Below are 16625 nucleotides of genomic sequence, written 5' to 3' on the forward strand. Positions count from 1 at the left end.
ATACTTTAACACCTTGTAGGAGAATTTATTGCATAAACAATATTTCTTAATATTAAGGAAACTCAAACTGTGTTGTTTTTATTTCATAATAGAAAGAGGCATTATATGAGCTTATATGTCTCCCTTCAATTTTCACTTTCTTGAATTGCTTTTGGGGCTTATACAGTGAAGTGTTGAGTAGTATTGGATACAACTGTGTCCTACACCTGACACTGAATCAGTTTATGCAGAGCCTGAAAGGAAAATGTTGAAGTAAAAACATAAATTATAAAGTACACGGCAATGTATATTTTAGACTGATAACAGTCGGTGAAGTTCTCACCATTGGATGTCCCTGGTATAACTGTAGGGCTAGCAAGAATGGGACTGTAGTTTTTTTTGTTTTCAACTAATGAACTTATCCTCGCTTGTATATAGTTAATAACTGTGATTCTCAACCAGGGTGCTTTGGGGGCCACAAGATATTAGCACTGTTAGGTGCACAAACATGATTCACAAAATAAACCTAGCAATTTCAAATAAGAATTGGTAGTGTTAAAAACATTCTGCCCTGTTCTAATCTTTTTGAGCTCTTTGCAACAGAAGAATTGCTCTAGTATTTTTTCTGTAGTAAAAAAATGAGTGCAAATGAAGAGTGGCATTTTCCAAGAGGTGCCTTATTCTATGGAGAGGTGTCTTGAGTCTAAAAAGGTTGAGGACCTCTAGTTTACAAACTAAGATAAGAGGCAGAGCAATAAGAAATGTTCTCTGTATCATCGGGCAATGTTTAGCTCTTCAGTTTTGAGTTAGGATACACTTCTTTTATTGAGTTGATGAACTGATTTTGAGGAAGGCTAATGAATGTTTAGATCAAAACTGATTAGAAATTGAATATTCCTGAGTGGTCTGGGAGAGAATGTAGTTTCTCTACTGATAGCTAAAACTTTAGGACACTCTTTTGTCCTCAAACTAATGATGACAAGATCTCCCAGACTGTCTTCCCCAGCTTTATTGTTATAACTAACCTGAGACATACAGGACTTGAGACTAATTGTAGGGAAGCCAGCTAGCATGCTGTTGGCAGATGTCTTGTGGCAGTTCTGACTGAAAGTGACATAAAGGTATTTTTAGAAACCAGAGCAAAGTCTGTTTACCTTCATCATAGAATGCCCTAAATTTTGATCAGTTAATTTGTTTCAAGTAGTTGGCCCACTGGCTTACTTCATTTTAATGGATGATAAAATATCCTCACAAATTTGGATTTTTTTTGTTGTTTGCAGGTAAAATCATTCAGACAGAACCGTTGGCTTCCATGGACAAATGAGCTGGATCCAGATGTGCAGGCACATGTGGTTAGTGGGACTGCAAACCTCTTTGCAGCACCACAAACCACATGTATTGCACGTTAAACTATGCAGCGCTGCTACTTTGCAGCGCCAAGGCAAAATTTGCTACCAGGATTTCCTGGGGGCAAAACCCCCCCCAGATAAAAAAGGCAGTGCAAAGCATGCCAAAGTACCATGAGCCAGGACAAACTTGGAGCTGAGGGAGCCCCTGTGCTGAGATACCCCATCCCCTAGTGACACATGGAGAAGGGGAAGGGGGGAAGCAGGCAGCCTTGGGCTACCTGGTTCCCTGTCTCCACATGCTGCAGAGCCCCCATCTTGAGGCACCCTGCACCCCAGCCAGCTGTTCTCCAGCTGGATGTGGTGCATTCTGCCTCAAACAAGGGAGCGGGCAGCCCAGGGCTGGCTTCTCCCCTGTCTCTGTGTGCCTCAACACAGGGGCTCCATTGCGGAGCCCCTGTCTTGAGGCACACTGCGCCCCAGCCAGCCAGGGAGTGGCTGGGGCGCAGTGTGCCTCGAGATGGGGGAGCAGGGAGCCCAGGGCTGGTTGCTGCCATGTCTCTGCCTGCCTCAGTATGGCGGCTCCCTGCAGCTGGCTGGGGCACAGGATGCCTTGAGATAGGACCTCCATGTGCCTCAGTGTTGGGGCTCCACAGCAGACCCCTGTGTTGAGGCACACGGAGACAGGGGAGCAGCCAGCCCAGGGCTGCCTGCTCCCCTGTCTCGAGGCAGACTGTGCCCCAGGCAGTGAGGGAGAGGCTGGCTGGGGTGCATGGTGCCTCTAGATGGGGGCTCCACGGTGCAGAGCAAGGCTGCCTGTTTCTCCATCGCCATGTGTTGCTCCCCAATTGACTGGGGCACAGGGTGCCTCAGCCTGGGGGCTCCGCAGTGCATGAAGAGGCATGAAGATGCAGCGCATCTTGAGGCAGACTGCGCCTCAGCCAGCCTCTCTGCAGCTCATGGAGCTGTGGGACAATGTGTCCTGCTGCAAACTGGACAACTAAGAGTGTGCCCTGCTGCACAAAATAGCAGCACAAATTTGTGCTGCTACGATTGGTGCTGCTGGAAACTCATGGCCCTGCTTGTGAAGACACAGCCATGGAGAGAACAAGTAGTAGGTCTTCTCTAGCTGTTTTAGAGCAGTGTTAATCCATGAAATAGTGAAAGTGTTAACAATACTTTGCCATAGCCTGTGCTTAGGACCTACTGTATTATTTCACATATCACGTGTCCTCAAATTAGAAATACACCTTGTTTTTGGGAAGGCAGAATTAAGAAAAATGATTTTTATGGAATTATGGCTGCACAGAGCAGGGGTAGAGCCTAATGACTTACCCTCCCTTTCATCCATATGCAGAAGCTATAGTTGACCCTTTCATAGCTGAATCGGATGCTTTTATCTGAGCAGGGGAAGGAGGTTAAGTGAGCTGAAGAGCTTGAAGATTAGTTTTTATTCAGCTGCGAAGGGGTTAAAACTGTAGCTGCTGCCAAAGACCGGACTCTGCTTCTCCTTCCATGTGGTCACTTGGAAGACGAGAAAGAAAAGAAACAGGAGCTATTTTATATTTTAGGTGTCTCCATACTTTGGTCTTGGCAGAAAAATAAGCTTCCCTGCCTGAGACGCACACTTTCAGAGGGCTAATTTTGGGTAAAAGGGGTGCAGGTGATGTTCAGGTAAATGTGGTACATCCATCTGGTAACAGCTTCTATTTAGGGGGTAAATAAAACAATGGCAGAAAACCTTCAACTAGACAAGTGTCTGGACTCTTCATACATATAGCTGACCTAAATTAACTAAAACTACTCATGAAAAAGACCTGGCCATTACTGTGGCCAACTCAGTGAAAAAGATTTGCTCAATATATTTCAGTGCTCAGAACAGGAACTTAGAGGTGTATAAACATTGAAGTATAGAGAATAATGCTGTAGACTTCATAATGTCATTACGTAAATCAGTGGTAGGTCTTCATCTAAATCAGGGGTTTTCCACCTTTTTGGGCAGTGTACCACCAGTGGCTGGATGCAGAACAGGTGTGGGGAGTGGGCCAGATGCAGAGTGGCAGCAGCCGCTGCGTGCGAGCTTCCCCCGCCCCTGTGTCTGGCCGGGTGGGTGGTACCTGCGCACAAGCACAGGACGGTGCATAGTGGTGCTCTGGCCCCACCAGCCCGTGTGTACCCTGTAGGCCCTTCTCAAGTACCCCTGGGGGGACGCGTACCCTGGGTTGACAACCACTGATCTAAATGCTTTCTTCATTTTTAGTCATCCTGTGTCTAGAAGGATCTAGCCGAAAAGGGGAAAAAACATCATGGAAAAATAATAACACTAAATTAGAAGCATGCAAAAATTTCCAGAAGACAAGATACCTACCCCTTATGTTATAAAGACTGTATTTCTCAGTCTATAATATTTGGCTAGCTATATGATCTGAAATTCATACCTGACAGTACATCCAGAATAACAAATGCTCTTACGAGGAGGTACTTTGTAGAGCAGTGGTGCTCAGCCCATCCATCTCCATGGGCCTGCTCCGACATGCTGCCGCCGCTCTCCCACTGCCAAATTCCAGATCCATTGGGAGCCCCCTGGGCTGGATAATGCAGCTCTGCAGGCCAGATCTTGTTTACCCCTGTTAAAGAATATTTAGGTTTCCTCTGGGACCTTAGTCAGAGCTTGCTTGCATTTAACTTAGAGAAGAAATAAATGAGAGGTAATCTGCTAGAGTCATGTCAAATAATGCAGAGTAGAGAGAGAATCAAGCAACAGTGCCCATTACTCTCAAGACACAATGGGAAGACAGCAAATTAGAGAGATGAAAACATCAAACTTTCTAATGTCCAGTTGACCTGTGTCCAACTTGAAGAGGCAGGTGGGCAGATCACAGGGCCATCTACCATTTTTGAGGGCTCATCATGGTCGGGGCTCTTCTATGCCTCTGATTGGCTGAGGGGCCCAGGTGGCCCCACCCCTTGCTACTGATTGGCTATAAGGGCTGTCCATCATATGACTGCACCCCTCACCATTGATTGGTCATGAGGACTGTCTGTCATGCAGCCCCCACCCCTTGCCACCAGTTGGTAAAAGGGGTGGGGCTGCATGACAGACAGCTCTCAGCCAATCAGCAGCAAGGGGTGGAGTGGGGTGGCAGGCATCTTGGGCTCTACAAATAATTGCTTGGGGATGCTTTTTTTCTCCCTTCCATCTGTTTTCCAGAGAAAAGGAGAACGGGCAGGTTTGTCCATGCAGCCAGCTCTTTACAAGCCACTAGCAAAGCAGCTGTGGCACCACAGCATTTCGGGATCTCTCATTGACTCAGTGCTGATTTGAAAACATTGCAAATGCCCCCTTCTTGCCTTCAGCTCTGCTTGGCAGGACTGAATAGAGCCAACGGCAGTCTAACCAGTAGATGACTTGGTGTGCAATGGCTCCATTCAAAATACAGGCAGAGCTCCTGGCATCGCTTGAGTGCATCTTGAGGCAGGCTGTGGTCAGGGCTAAGGACTTTGGGACTGTTATTTACCTGTTCTCAGAACTGTTAATCTGGCAGACCTCCCTCCCGCCAGCAGCATTAACCACTCACAAATGTAAAGCAAACCAATTTACTAAATAAAGACAAATAAAACTATAACCATTACCCAATCCTTCAACAACTTCCTACTAGTGGCACCGGAACTCCCAGCAGATCACACAGGAAGATAGCCTATGGGTAAGAAACATCTTGCAGACGCTATAAGGTATAGCTTAACAACACCACATAGTGTATCCATAACATAAGCATGTCTTACCCTCCCCAGGGTACTAAGAATGTGAATCATATATGCAGCTGCAAAAAGACTGTGATTTTACTACAGGCTGGAAATGCAGTGGGATTGATATGGCAGTTCTTGGTGAAACTGAAGGGAAATACTCCTCTCCCTTAGTCAAATCCTCATTAATCTCTTGCAGATGAAAAAGGAGTTGCTTTTCCAATAAATGTCCCTCCACCTGCTTGCAGCAGTGAAACACCTCTCTTTAAATGCTCCTCAATTAGGGATCAAACTCAGAGAAAAAATTATCTTTAATATAAAACAAAAGCATCTCTGAGAATATCTGAGAAACAATTTTTTCAGTTCTGTTAGAAACGCATCACCATGGAAATACATAAAATATCAGATATTGGTGACGGATAAACATCAATTGCAAATGCATTTATGGAATAATACTATACTTACCTGAATCCAAGATGATCCTAAATTTAAGCCAGCCCCCCAATACTGAGATTTTCTACATGGAAAATGTATACTGAAACCATTTCCAGCCTTTTTGTGGATGTGTATATAGTACACAGCAGAGCTGCGTTGAGATGTGCCATGCCTACTCTGCACACACTAGTCTAAAGCAGTGTCACTACTTTAGTGCAGCACCACACCATGCCTATGTGCCAATAAGCTTTGCCTCTTGAAGGAGCAGGCTTGGCATGTCTTAGCACAGCACTGACTTTTGCTATGCAGACATCCTGCTGGCTTGGTAGGGGAGCTGGGTGCTTAACATAGGTCTCCCTCAGGGAGCTGGAGCTCCCTCTGTAGAGGTTTACCCATGCAGATCAACTGCAAGAGTACTTCAGACTCTCCCTGGTAAGCTTTATTAACTTGGTATGAAGGCATGCATATACCCAGCTTCTGAAGATCTCTGATGGTCAGAATTTCAGCTTTTATTTTTCTAGACCTCATGATTGTTGAGGAAAAGCCCCAAAACCTATGAAATTTTGTATTGGAGAGTATCAATTGAAGCAGTAATTTCTGCCTGTTCCTGCAGACAGCCTGTGTGCATGGGTTGATCAGAGACCATAAGAGCAAGAAAATACTGCAGCAAAAAAGATGGCAAAATATTAGCCATGGGTGCAAGAGTTGTTAGGCACCTAAGTAACATGTATAGTTTCGCCTAAGTAACATGTGTAGTTTACTCCCAGTTGTGAATAATCAGCATTACTGGTTTATCCTATTACTACTGTCAATTAATTAAACATGAAGAATAATTGTCTGTCCTTTATGTTTGCTGTCTGGATATCAAGTCAGTAATTGGTTAGCTGTCTGACTGCTAATACACTAAGGACTGTATGATCTCCGTTGCATCAGTCCAGTTCTCACTGAGATCAGCCATTTACTTTAATGGGAGACATGTTGAGGCCTAATAAAGTAGCATGTTGTCTTGTTCAAGGAAAATGGTTTGTAAGTCCAGAGTTTTATTTTTTTATTTTCCATGACACACTGGAGAAATGAGTGTGTGTAACAAAAAAGTGACTAATCTCAACAAGCTGTTATCAAAATAGCATACAGCTTCTTAATGCAGTTATAACAGTGTAATCTTAATTCGTCAGTAGACTGAATGGGTCAGCTTTTCTAAATGTCTACTGTTAAGGAAGGTGAATGTTGTGTCTGTTATGGTCAGTAAGATATAGAATAGAATGTTACATATATGGAACCCACTCATCCGAAGCAAAACTTTTATCCATGAGGAGAGCCTATTTGGGTTTACGTTAGTTCCTTGTGAGCAGCAAAGTTATTGCCTCGCTCAATTATTTAGCCAGAAATAATTAGTGCATTTGAAATATGGAAATCTTTGAATGACTTCAGATGCATACAATTCTACTACAGCATTGTGCTTTCCCTGCAATGTAATATACATTCTGCAGAGAGACTATCTAGGGCAGGGGAGGGGCAACCTTTTTGGTATGCATGCCACAAATTAGCCTTAGACCCTCCCCAAGTGCTTCTCTGATCCCATTCTTCTGCCTGATCTGCTGCTTTCTGCTCCCTACTCTGTGTTCCCCACCTGATGTCTTGCTCTGCTTGCTGCTCCCTGCCCTATTTGCTGCCATATTGCCTATCCCCTCCCTGATCTGCTGCGCAGCACCTGTGCAGCAGAGGCTGCCCATTCCACTTGTGGCAGTCATGCAGCAGTTTGGCTTGATCTAAGGCTTAGGGCTTCCGCCAATGAAAGGCACATAAGCAATTGTTCAAGTTAGTTTCTTGGGTGACTGTTATCTGCTGCAGGCTGATCTTAAGATGTGAGGACTAGATACAGAAGTGGACTTAAAGACTCTTAAACTGAGCATGTTGATTGCTAACTTTTAGGTGTGCAGCCCCAGGGTGGAACCCATAACCTTGAATTAGACATCTAGGCTAGGGACAGACATTATGCATAAACCGGTTTAAGTGATCAGAAACTGGTTTAAACCAGCAATCAGAAACTGGGCTGCTGCAGCTGTGGGCCATCATGGCCCATGAGGCAGAAGGGGGTGGGGAGGGGGGTTATTCTCCCCTCTACCCTCACTGCCCCTGAGATGCCACAGCCAGGTCTGCCCACCCTGACTGCTGCCAAGTGGCAGAATAAGCCCCCTCCTGTCCTCACCACCTGACGCCAGAGGAAGAGGGAATAATTCTGTCCTTGACCCCCTCAAGAAGCCCTGCCAGCCAGCGTCTGGCCCTGCCAGGTGGGGGCTGGCTAGGGAGCGGGCTTCCCTGGCCAGCTTGGATGGGCCGGCGGGCTCTAAACCCGGTGGCCACCACTGCCATGCCCCCTACTTTGTGCAGGATCCAGGGCTGCAGCCTAACAAGCAGCTGCCTAATAAAGGGACTGCCTCTGTCATTTGCGGCTGCCGCTGCCATGCTGTGCCGGTCTGGGTGAAGGGGTGGAAAGCTTCTGCCCTGCGTGTGGAGCTCCAGCTCTGGCTCCCAGATGCCTTGGAAGGCAGCAGGTGCCCAAGTGGAAGGCTTCAGTTTGGGGGCTGCAGCCAGAGCTCCACGCATGGGGAAGAAGATCATCCCCGCCACCAACTGGAGCAGTTCAGGAGCAGCAGGAATGGGAGGGGGAGTCATTGCAGCAGGGGAGGGGAAGCCGGCTTGGCCTGGTATAAGCTGTCCTTCTCCCCTCACCTCCAGCTGTGGCTCCTGCCACACCATGCAGCGCCGCTCCTGCCACACCACGCAGCGCAGCTCAGGGCAGGGGGAGCTTCCTTCAGCCTGGCAGCTTCAGCCCAGCTCAGGGGACAGGAGGGGGCTTATTCTACCACTTGGCAGCAGTCTGGGGCAGGCAGACCCAGCTGTGCAGTGTGGAGAATAACCCACATTCCTGCTCTCCTCTGCCTAAGGGACCATGCTGGCCCAGGGCATGCAGCAGTGAGGGGGGGCCCCCTGGCAGACCTGGCTTGAGTCCCTGCCAGTAGGACAGGGAGGGGGGGATTAAACCCCTCTTTGGCCAGTTCAGCCCAGCCTCCCCCCAGCACAGCTTCTCTGCAGCTGAGGGCTCTAGTGCCCCTGGCTCCTGGCCTGAACAACTGCAGGCATGTGCCCGTATGTCTGTTCTGTTACAAATGGGTTCAACCTAGGCAGGTTAGACTAATCTGCAAAGGTCGAATTAATTCAGGCTCCAGCTTTTTGAATGTCTGTCCGTAGCCCTAGGCATCTAGCCAATACATGGAAAAGTTAGGTGCCTCAGAATAGGATTCCCAACAGCCAGCAGGATAAGCATGGAGCTTTTGAGGCTAGCTGAGGTTGCTAAGGGAAGTGTATCTTAAACCCCATTGCTCTTCAGAGCTTAGTTGCCTATTTCCACTTGCAATTCATAGCCCTGAACCCTGGAGTTAGGTGAGTAAGGTACAGATATCCAAAACTTGATGCAGAATCAAGATAAGTGACGTGATTTTCTGTGAGCATTATAGTTTAGATCAGTAGAAAACAACATGCATTCACCCTTTGGCGGACCAGGGAGGAGAGCACATCTTAGACTGGGTTCTGCCATTTTTAAACCAGTCTATGTGTGCCTAACTTCTGTTCTGTTATGGGCATAGACTGGCTTCTGATCACTTCTACCAGTAAAAGTTTAATGTCTGTACCTGGCTTAAGATTATTCTCTCAAGAATGGAGCAGAAGTTTTTTTTTTTCTAAACTAGTAGTAGTGCCGGTAGCAGCTCTTTTTGCAGGATCCTAGTGGCTAGTGCAGTCACCCAGGATGTAGAAGCTGCAAGTTTGTCACTCTCCTCTGCCTGGCAGGCCTGAAATCCACATCCTTTAAGACAGCGGTCAAATTATCAGGTTAGGCTTGAACAAGTTAACAGTAAAACATTAAAGATGCACAGTCAGAGGGGGATAAAGTGAATGAACTTGACTACAGTCTAGCATTTAAGGTGTGCACCTGGGAAGGGTGCATAGTCTCAGGACTGCATCTCTGTTTTACATTAAACAGCCAGTAGAAAAAATATATAAACAGTCCTTAGAACAGGGACCAGAACAATTCTCTGCTGTCCCCAGTAACCACAAGGCTACAGTGTCATATCCACTTTCCTTTCTTTCTCTGGCTCATTAAGCCTTTAATTCTTTTATGCAAAGTGGACAGAAGGGGTGAGCACTACCACCTCTCCAGACTAGCCTATGACTTAGTGCTTAGGACACTCTTCAGGGAGATAGGAGGGATGTTGTTTACTCCCCTCTGCAAGCGGAAGGGAATTTGAATTTTGTTTTTTTATATCATGGATGGGTGCTTTCCCATTTAGGTTATTGTATACAAGGCCAATGCTGTCACTCTTACCAACTGCTGTGTTTGAATGCAGGTGCTATTGTGTTTTGTGTGGAACCCCCTCCTATAAGTGTGCATTAAGCATGTTCTTAGTCTTCAGACAAACACTTAGCTCTTCAGCATTTAAATCCCACTTTGGGTGCCTAAGGACCTTTGTGGATCCAATCCAGCCCTAGTGCATAATGGTAATAGCATTGCCACGCTCATAGATGCACCCCAAAACAAAGTGCCTCTGGGGTTCGCTGTCTGCTATGCATGGATATTCTCCTGAATTAGATTCATTCCTAAATGGTTTAGTCTCCATCTGTAACTAGAATGAAGCTTGGTTCAGTTTTGTCATTTTTATATCTGTATCTATTATGCTACTTGATATAAATGTAAATTTAATATAGTCAAGGCTGCTTTGAGAGACAGTGATTAATAGTGGCCCCCACTTGTTCACACTATGAATAGAGAATCACTGAGAATTAAGCATTTGGTAGGGGTTTGTTGACTATTGGCTACCTGCTCTGTGGTTGTAGGAGCCTGACAATGGTGAATGTACATTTTAAAAGGAATAACTCTAACATGAAGTAACATCTTGAAACAATGAGACTATATATTGGATAAGCAAATCTCAGTGTCTGAAAGGATGCCAATATACTCCTCATCTTAACTGGATCAGGAAAGACTCTGCTGTGGTAAACATAGACCTTTGGGCGGAGGGGGAACCTGGAAATTACTTGATTAGTGTGAGCCCCCCTAGAAATCAAAGATGATGTATGTGGATAGCTAGAGAGGCCAACTGTACATAAGCTTACCTTGCATTGCTTCGCCCCTGGTCTTTCCCTGTGCAGGAGAGACTAGAGTCCCTCACTGAGTAAAGGAGACTGAGAGAAGCAAGTTGACAGGAGAACTTTCAGGAGACCCCAACAGAAAGATCAGAGGCAGGGTTTGCTTATTATCCTGTTGAAGCTGGCTAGGGACAGTATCCATGGATTTAAGGTACAGGGTAGGAACAGGTCGTTGTTCTGATATTTTGTTTTGTTTGTTTACTCTTATAGCTCTGTCTGTCTCAACAAATAATTACAAATTTATTTTGCTTTTTTCTATTTTATAACCAAGCCCTTTCGTTATCTTCTTATAAACCACTTGATGGCAGTGGTAGTTGTGATTCCAGAATATTTTGACCAGACATTCATTCTATGGAAAGGGGGATCCATTTTTTCTGAGTGTATGACTGGGCAAATGTGTGACCCTTCTAGCTGGCAAAATGCCCTCTGCTGAGGGTTGGCCAGGCCTGAGCAAGACACTTAGTGCTGAGGCACCATAGGCCAAACGGTTGGCCTCTGGTGCACCACAGCTGGTTCTCAGGGGTCAAGCAGCAGACAGCAGAGAGGTGTTTGGGGCAGAAAGGCATGCCAAAGTGTGGAAGCCCCAAAGGAGCATGTCTCAAAAGTCCACCCAGGCCATATCCAGGGCCAGGGCATGTCATGAAGTTTTACAAAAATGCCTTGATAATCTGTTGTTTTGTTTCAGTGCGGTGCTCATCTGGGGCATATCTTTGATGATGGGCCTCGACCAACTGGCAAAAGATATTGCATAAACTCTGCTTCATTGTCATTCGAGCCTGTGGACAAGAACAAAGCTGGAGAAGGCAGCAGTAGCACCAGTCATGCTCAGACAGACAAAAGTGAGCTGTAGGACAAAGGGCAATCTGTAGAAAACTGTTCTTATCCCACATGGCTTATAAAGAATGTTTTTCCTGTATTGCCTGCTATCTTATATCATAATAATTTTTAAATGTGTTATACTGGTCTGCACTATCTATTTTTTTTCTTTCTTTGTTGAAACAGGCCTTGCCTACCGAATCTGCTTTACTGTATAATGAATCTAAATATTTGTTGACTGCCTTGGTTTTTAGGGGGCGGGGGGGGAACATGGGTGGATTGCTTTGGGGAATCCTTAAAATAAGAGGCTTTGACATGATTTGTTTTTAGTTTCTTCTTGTTGCTGTGTTATTATAGATCTGAACTATTTTCCTTTTTGTTAGGGAGAAGGGAATTGTGGTTATCTTCAGTCAATAGAAAACTCTTGAGCATAATAAAGGGTGTCTGTATATGTGCAAAGACGCTGCTTCAGTATGCTGTAATTATGTGTTGGAGCAGACTTAATTAATCAAGTCTGCTGGAGCATGGTAATTACTGCACTCCAGCAGACTCCAGTGACACGTATATTAGCATCCCTGCACTGAAAAATGTCAGCAGGGGTGCTTTAACTAAAGCTCATTCGACAAGCTTTAGTTAAAGCACTCCCACCATCATTTTTCAATGTGGGGATGCTGATATACATGACGCCCTGGGCGCTTTCGTTAGAGTGGCTCTTGGAGCCACTTCAATTAAAGCGCCACCCCCTAACTCCTAGAACTTGTCTATAAATGCCCAAAATGCTGAGTTCTCAGCACATGTACTTTTGTTATGACATGAGAGGCTTATGGCCTTTGGTTATGCATATTCAGCCATTCCACACTATCAATCAGACCTAGGAAGAACTTACACTTAATGCAATTTCCTTCCCACTGGAAGTGCTGGATGAGATACAAAGCCTTATTATTTATTTAAATTGCTGCTGACATGCAAAGGGATGTAGCTGCAGGGAAGTAAACTGTATCAGAATCCATTTTCCCCTTGTTGGATGCTGAAGTATTAAATCAAGTTCCAAAAGTATTGAGCCTTACTGGGCAGGGATCACTAAATCACCTACCTTTGCCTTATTTTGTGAGGCTCCTTCTGCAGCTTCAACTATGAGAGGCCTGGACTGGAATCATTATACTAAAATATAAGTAGGGTTGTTTATTTAGGCAGGTTGAACTTCTGGAGGATTGAACTGGACGCGGGCTGAAAGTGGGTAGGCTTTTCATCACTATCTAGGGCAGTGTTTCCCAACTGGTATGCCGTGGCCCACTGGTGTGCCAACAGGCATGTCCAGGTGTGCTGCAGCATTTTGGGCTGGAACCATGCCCCCTGGCTGGCTAGAACGCCCCCTCCCCACCGCCTGCTGCTGCTGTGGACACGGACAGACAGGGAGCATGGCTCTAGCCAGGCAGGGGGTGTAGCTCCAGCCCAGAATGCTGTCCAGGTGGCCATGTGCCACCCCCCATCCTGGCCGGTGTCTGGCTGGCTGTGTGCTACCTCCCCTCTCCCCCCACTCCACATCCAGTGTGCCGCGGCACTTCTTTATTCAGGTAAGTGTGCCATGGAGCAAAAATGTTGGGAAACACTGACCTAGGGCAGTACCAAGTACACTGTAAGATAGGTTGCAAGAAAGCATGAGACTACAGTCAAGAAGAGTGAGGCCCTTGTGCAGTGCTCTTTTAATTAAGTTGGTTCAGAGCTATAGACCCTCAGAAGTCCAGGTCTTCATTATCTTTAGCTACGGTGATGAATACTTGTGGGAAGCTTGAGACAACAGCTGAACATGAAAAAAGGCAAAAGCTTTCCACAGCTGCTCTTTACATTTAATTTAACCGTCTCTAGGATATCATAATGAATAGTAAGATTCTTTGAGCTATAGTGACAAATGATGATTGTGATGATCTAGTATCACTTTCTCTTGAGATATTCAGTGACCAATCGGATGCAATGCTTGCTTTTCTGAGTATCCTTTTATGACTGACATTGGGTCCAATCCTGTGCCCAGTGAGGAGTAATATACTCATCAGTGTTGTAGTGAAAGCAGGATTGAGCCTGTTTATGTAAATAAAACTGAACAAACTACCTGAGATATACTCTTCATTTTAAAAATAACCTCCGTAAAAGTATATAGAAGGGTTAGAATTGCCGCTTTAGCACCATGACAAAGGTATGAAGGAAGCCTAATGTACTTTCAAGTAAAATAAGAAATAAATATATTAAATATTTAGAGCTAGATTGCTTAGTCCTTGTGTAAGTGACCAGCTACTTACACAAGTAGTCCAACTGATGTCATAGAAGCAGTTGCACATCAACATAAGGAAAGGTTGTGTTGACTAGCCCTTGGTGTATAAGGGTAATCAAGTTTCCTATGGCCCCAGCACTCTAGCAGTTTCTCACAGAAGGGCTGTTCTTATTCCTTGCCTTTGTTTGAAAAGTAAGTATTCTCAACCACATTTTCTGACATAAACATAAAAAATGCAACATCTATAAAACTGTGCTCCATACATGTGGTTTAATTTCAGATTGCTGTTGGATTTAAGTGTTATCAAATTTCAGTATATTTCTGTCATATGTTAAGGACATATATTACTAAAACTTCAGTGAGCAATAATGTCAGCTGTCCTACAGTAGATTTATTTTTGCAGGATATGGAGTGCAATGAAACGAGTCAATATGGTGAGGTGTATGTGATCTGTGGGAGTTATACTATTTAACATAGGAAATTCATTGTTCTCTCTGTTTCTTGCTTTCTCATGGTACCACAGCACGGTGCAAGGTTTCCTTTTAGTGCTCTTAGAAGATGTTAGCATGGGCTGGTATTAACAAGTGTGCACTGAGCTTGGTCTGGCTGTGACTTATGCAGGAATGTTGGGAGTTGAGTGCAGCACAACAACAGTTTTCTATAGATTTAAATTTTGCACTGTCTGGATGCTTATAAACATTTGAATGCAAATCATGTAGAAATAGAAAAGTCTCTTTTATAATAGCCTCTCTATACTGTTATTTGGATGTTTGACTAGCATAACTTTTAATCTGGTATGGAAAAGATTCACATATATATTCTATAAAGATAGATATACTTGCAACTATAGTTTCAGCCTTCAATACCTTTTTAAGAATTAAAAACTTTCCTCAAAACAGTTCAGCACTTTTAAGAAATCATATATAAAATTTTCAATGAAAAGTTCTTTTCATATATTTGTTGTACACAGATATGCAATAAATTCCTTTATAAATAAACACTGTTCTATTTTCTTTTCTACGTGTGTCTGTTTTTGCCCCAGGTTCATCTGCTTCCAGCGTTAGCATGTCCCAGGTGGTTTCCTTTACTTGGTTCCCTTTACCACAGTCTGTGCTTTGTACACTGGATATCCTGCTCTTTACCTCAACCAGATGCACAGAACTGAGAGGGGAGAAAGATTTGCAGAAGTGTTCAACCTTAACTGTAGCAAGCATTTTCAGCCACTTCCATCTGTTTTGGGGCTGGACTTTGGGAAGCGCCATACAGAACGGAATTTGTAACTTTAAGAGCTCTCTCATGCCAGCACCTAGACTGCAGCTGAAGACTTTAGCTAGAAACATGGAATTTGTTAAGAATTCATCTCTAGGGGAACAGCTTTGGAATGAACCATTGATAACAGATTAACTCAGTTTGATAAATCAGGTCTTCAGAATGTTTAAAAAAAAATACGGGGAAAAATCTTTCATGGTGTTTTCAAGACAGCTTCCATGTTTACGTTTCTAGGATCCAGAGTTATTGGTGCAGCAATTTCCTTCTTAATTGTTCTTAAATATTAGGAGGCAGCTAAGGAAAATCTTCGTGACAGGGCATCAGAATGTCAGGTGCTGAGAGCTCACTTGTACGTTGTTTATTAATCTGCCCCCCACACACTCACTTCTGTTTCCTTTTATAATGGGAAAAGTTGATGGATCTGAAGAGAGGGACTTATAGTACTAAATAAACAGGACTTGGGGCCAGACAATTCCATTCATTGTGGTTGTTTTGCACTGCATTGCCAGCATAGTTTAGCGCTAGGAAATCAGTTTAGGAAGATTTCTAATAGCATAGAATTGGTATAGAGGCTCTTACACCAATAGCCCTCTTTAATGCTAGCAAGGGAAATAGCTGAGGTGCACCTCTATGTTGTGCTAAGCTCCAGCCAAAGTTTTGGTTTTGTTGGGTCATTAGCAGATGGTAGAATAATAATTGTCAGGTAGTCAAATAGGATTATTTGCAGTATACTCTGTCCTTGTGCCCCATTTGTCACCTTGAAAATTAATATATTTTGATGCTTGTAAATCTCTTCAGATCAGAAATCTGGTACCAGTTGCCTGGAGTGGTATTTTCATAATTTTTCATTAAAAATAGTCAGGATCACTCATATTTTTATTTAAATTTCATAAACTATTAGTATAATTGGAATATGTTAATACTTTTTTTAAAAATACTTTGTTTCTATTCTAAGTGTATCATGATCAATGAACTGGTGAAAGACAGGACAACTGCATATAGCAAGGTTCAGCAGCTTACAGCCCAAGACATCATCAAACTATTGTATCCAGCTTGCAGATGTGGAACTTTGGTGTCATTTTGTGTCAGGGGCTTCAGCTGCAGGCACACTTCCGTGCTACTGTGGGGAGAAGTGGTAGCTACAGGTAGATCCTTGCACCTACCTGCCTCCAATCTGAGGTGGCTCATTTCAGCTCACAGCTAGAAAAGGTTGCTTGCTGCTGGTCAGCAGTATAGGCTTGAGGCTTTCTGGAATCTTTATTTATACTGTCTCAAATGCTTACATGTGAGTACACTTTTTTTCAGGATCCGGTCCTACTGTGGCAGTTGTGTAAAGCCACATGCTACAGAATACCTTATCCTTTTGGTCAAGCTTTTCAGGCTACCTTTTAACTAACATGCGCCATTAGCAAAAGAGAAGTTATTCCATAAAAAAGCATGCTCCCTGTTTCAAATTCCTGATTTCTTCCCCCTTCTGCTATTCCTCCCCTCCTCTTCCTCCCCCTTCCCCGCACCTGGCAGTACCTGAGAAATGTCATTCTGCAGATGTTTCAGCCAGGGGTTTC

At 44.3% G+C, this 16625-nt stretch overlaps 1 protein-coding gene across 3 annotated transcripts in view; it reads left to right on the forward strand.

Annotated features, from left to right (window-relative positions):
• The window catches only part of MSRB3 (methionine sulfoxide reductase B3), a 128718-nt gene extending 113929 nt beyond the window's left edge, over positions 1-14789 (forward strand). For all 3 annotated transcript variants that reach the window (XM_090042454.1, XM_090042453.1, XM_090042455.1), the window contains exon 7: positions 11395-14789. In XM_090042454.1, the coding sequence (XP_089898580.1) occupies positions 11395-11559 (165 nt within the window). In that variant the 3' untranslated portion in view covers positions 11560-14789. The remainder of the gene's footprint in view (positions 1-11394) is intronic.
• The last annotated feature ends 1836 nt before the right edge of the window (positions 14790-16625 follow it).

Source organism: Crocodylus siamensis, chromosome 4 (assembly GCF_052110815.1).
Source record: "Crocodylus siamensis isolate JL-2025a chromosome 4, ASM5211081v1, whole genome shotgun sequence".
Classification (NCBI taxonomy): domain Eukaryota; kingdom Metazoa; phylum Chordata; order Crocodylia; family Crocodylidae; genus Crocodylus; species Crocodylus siamensis.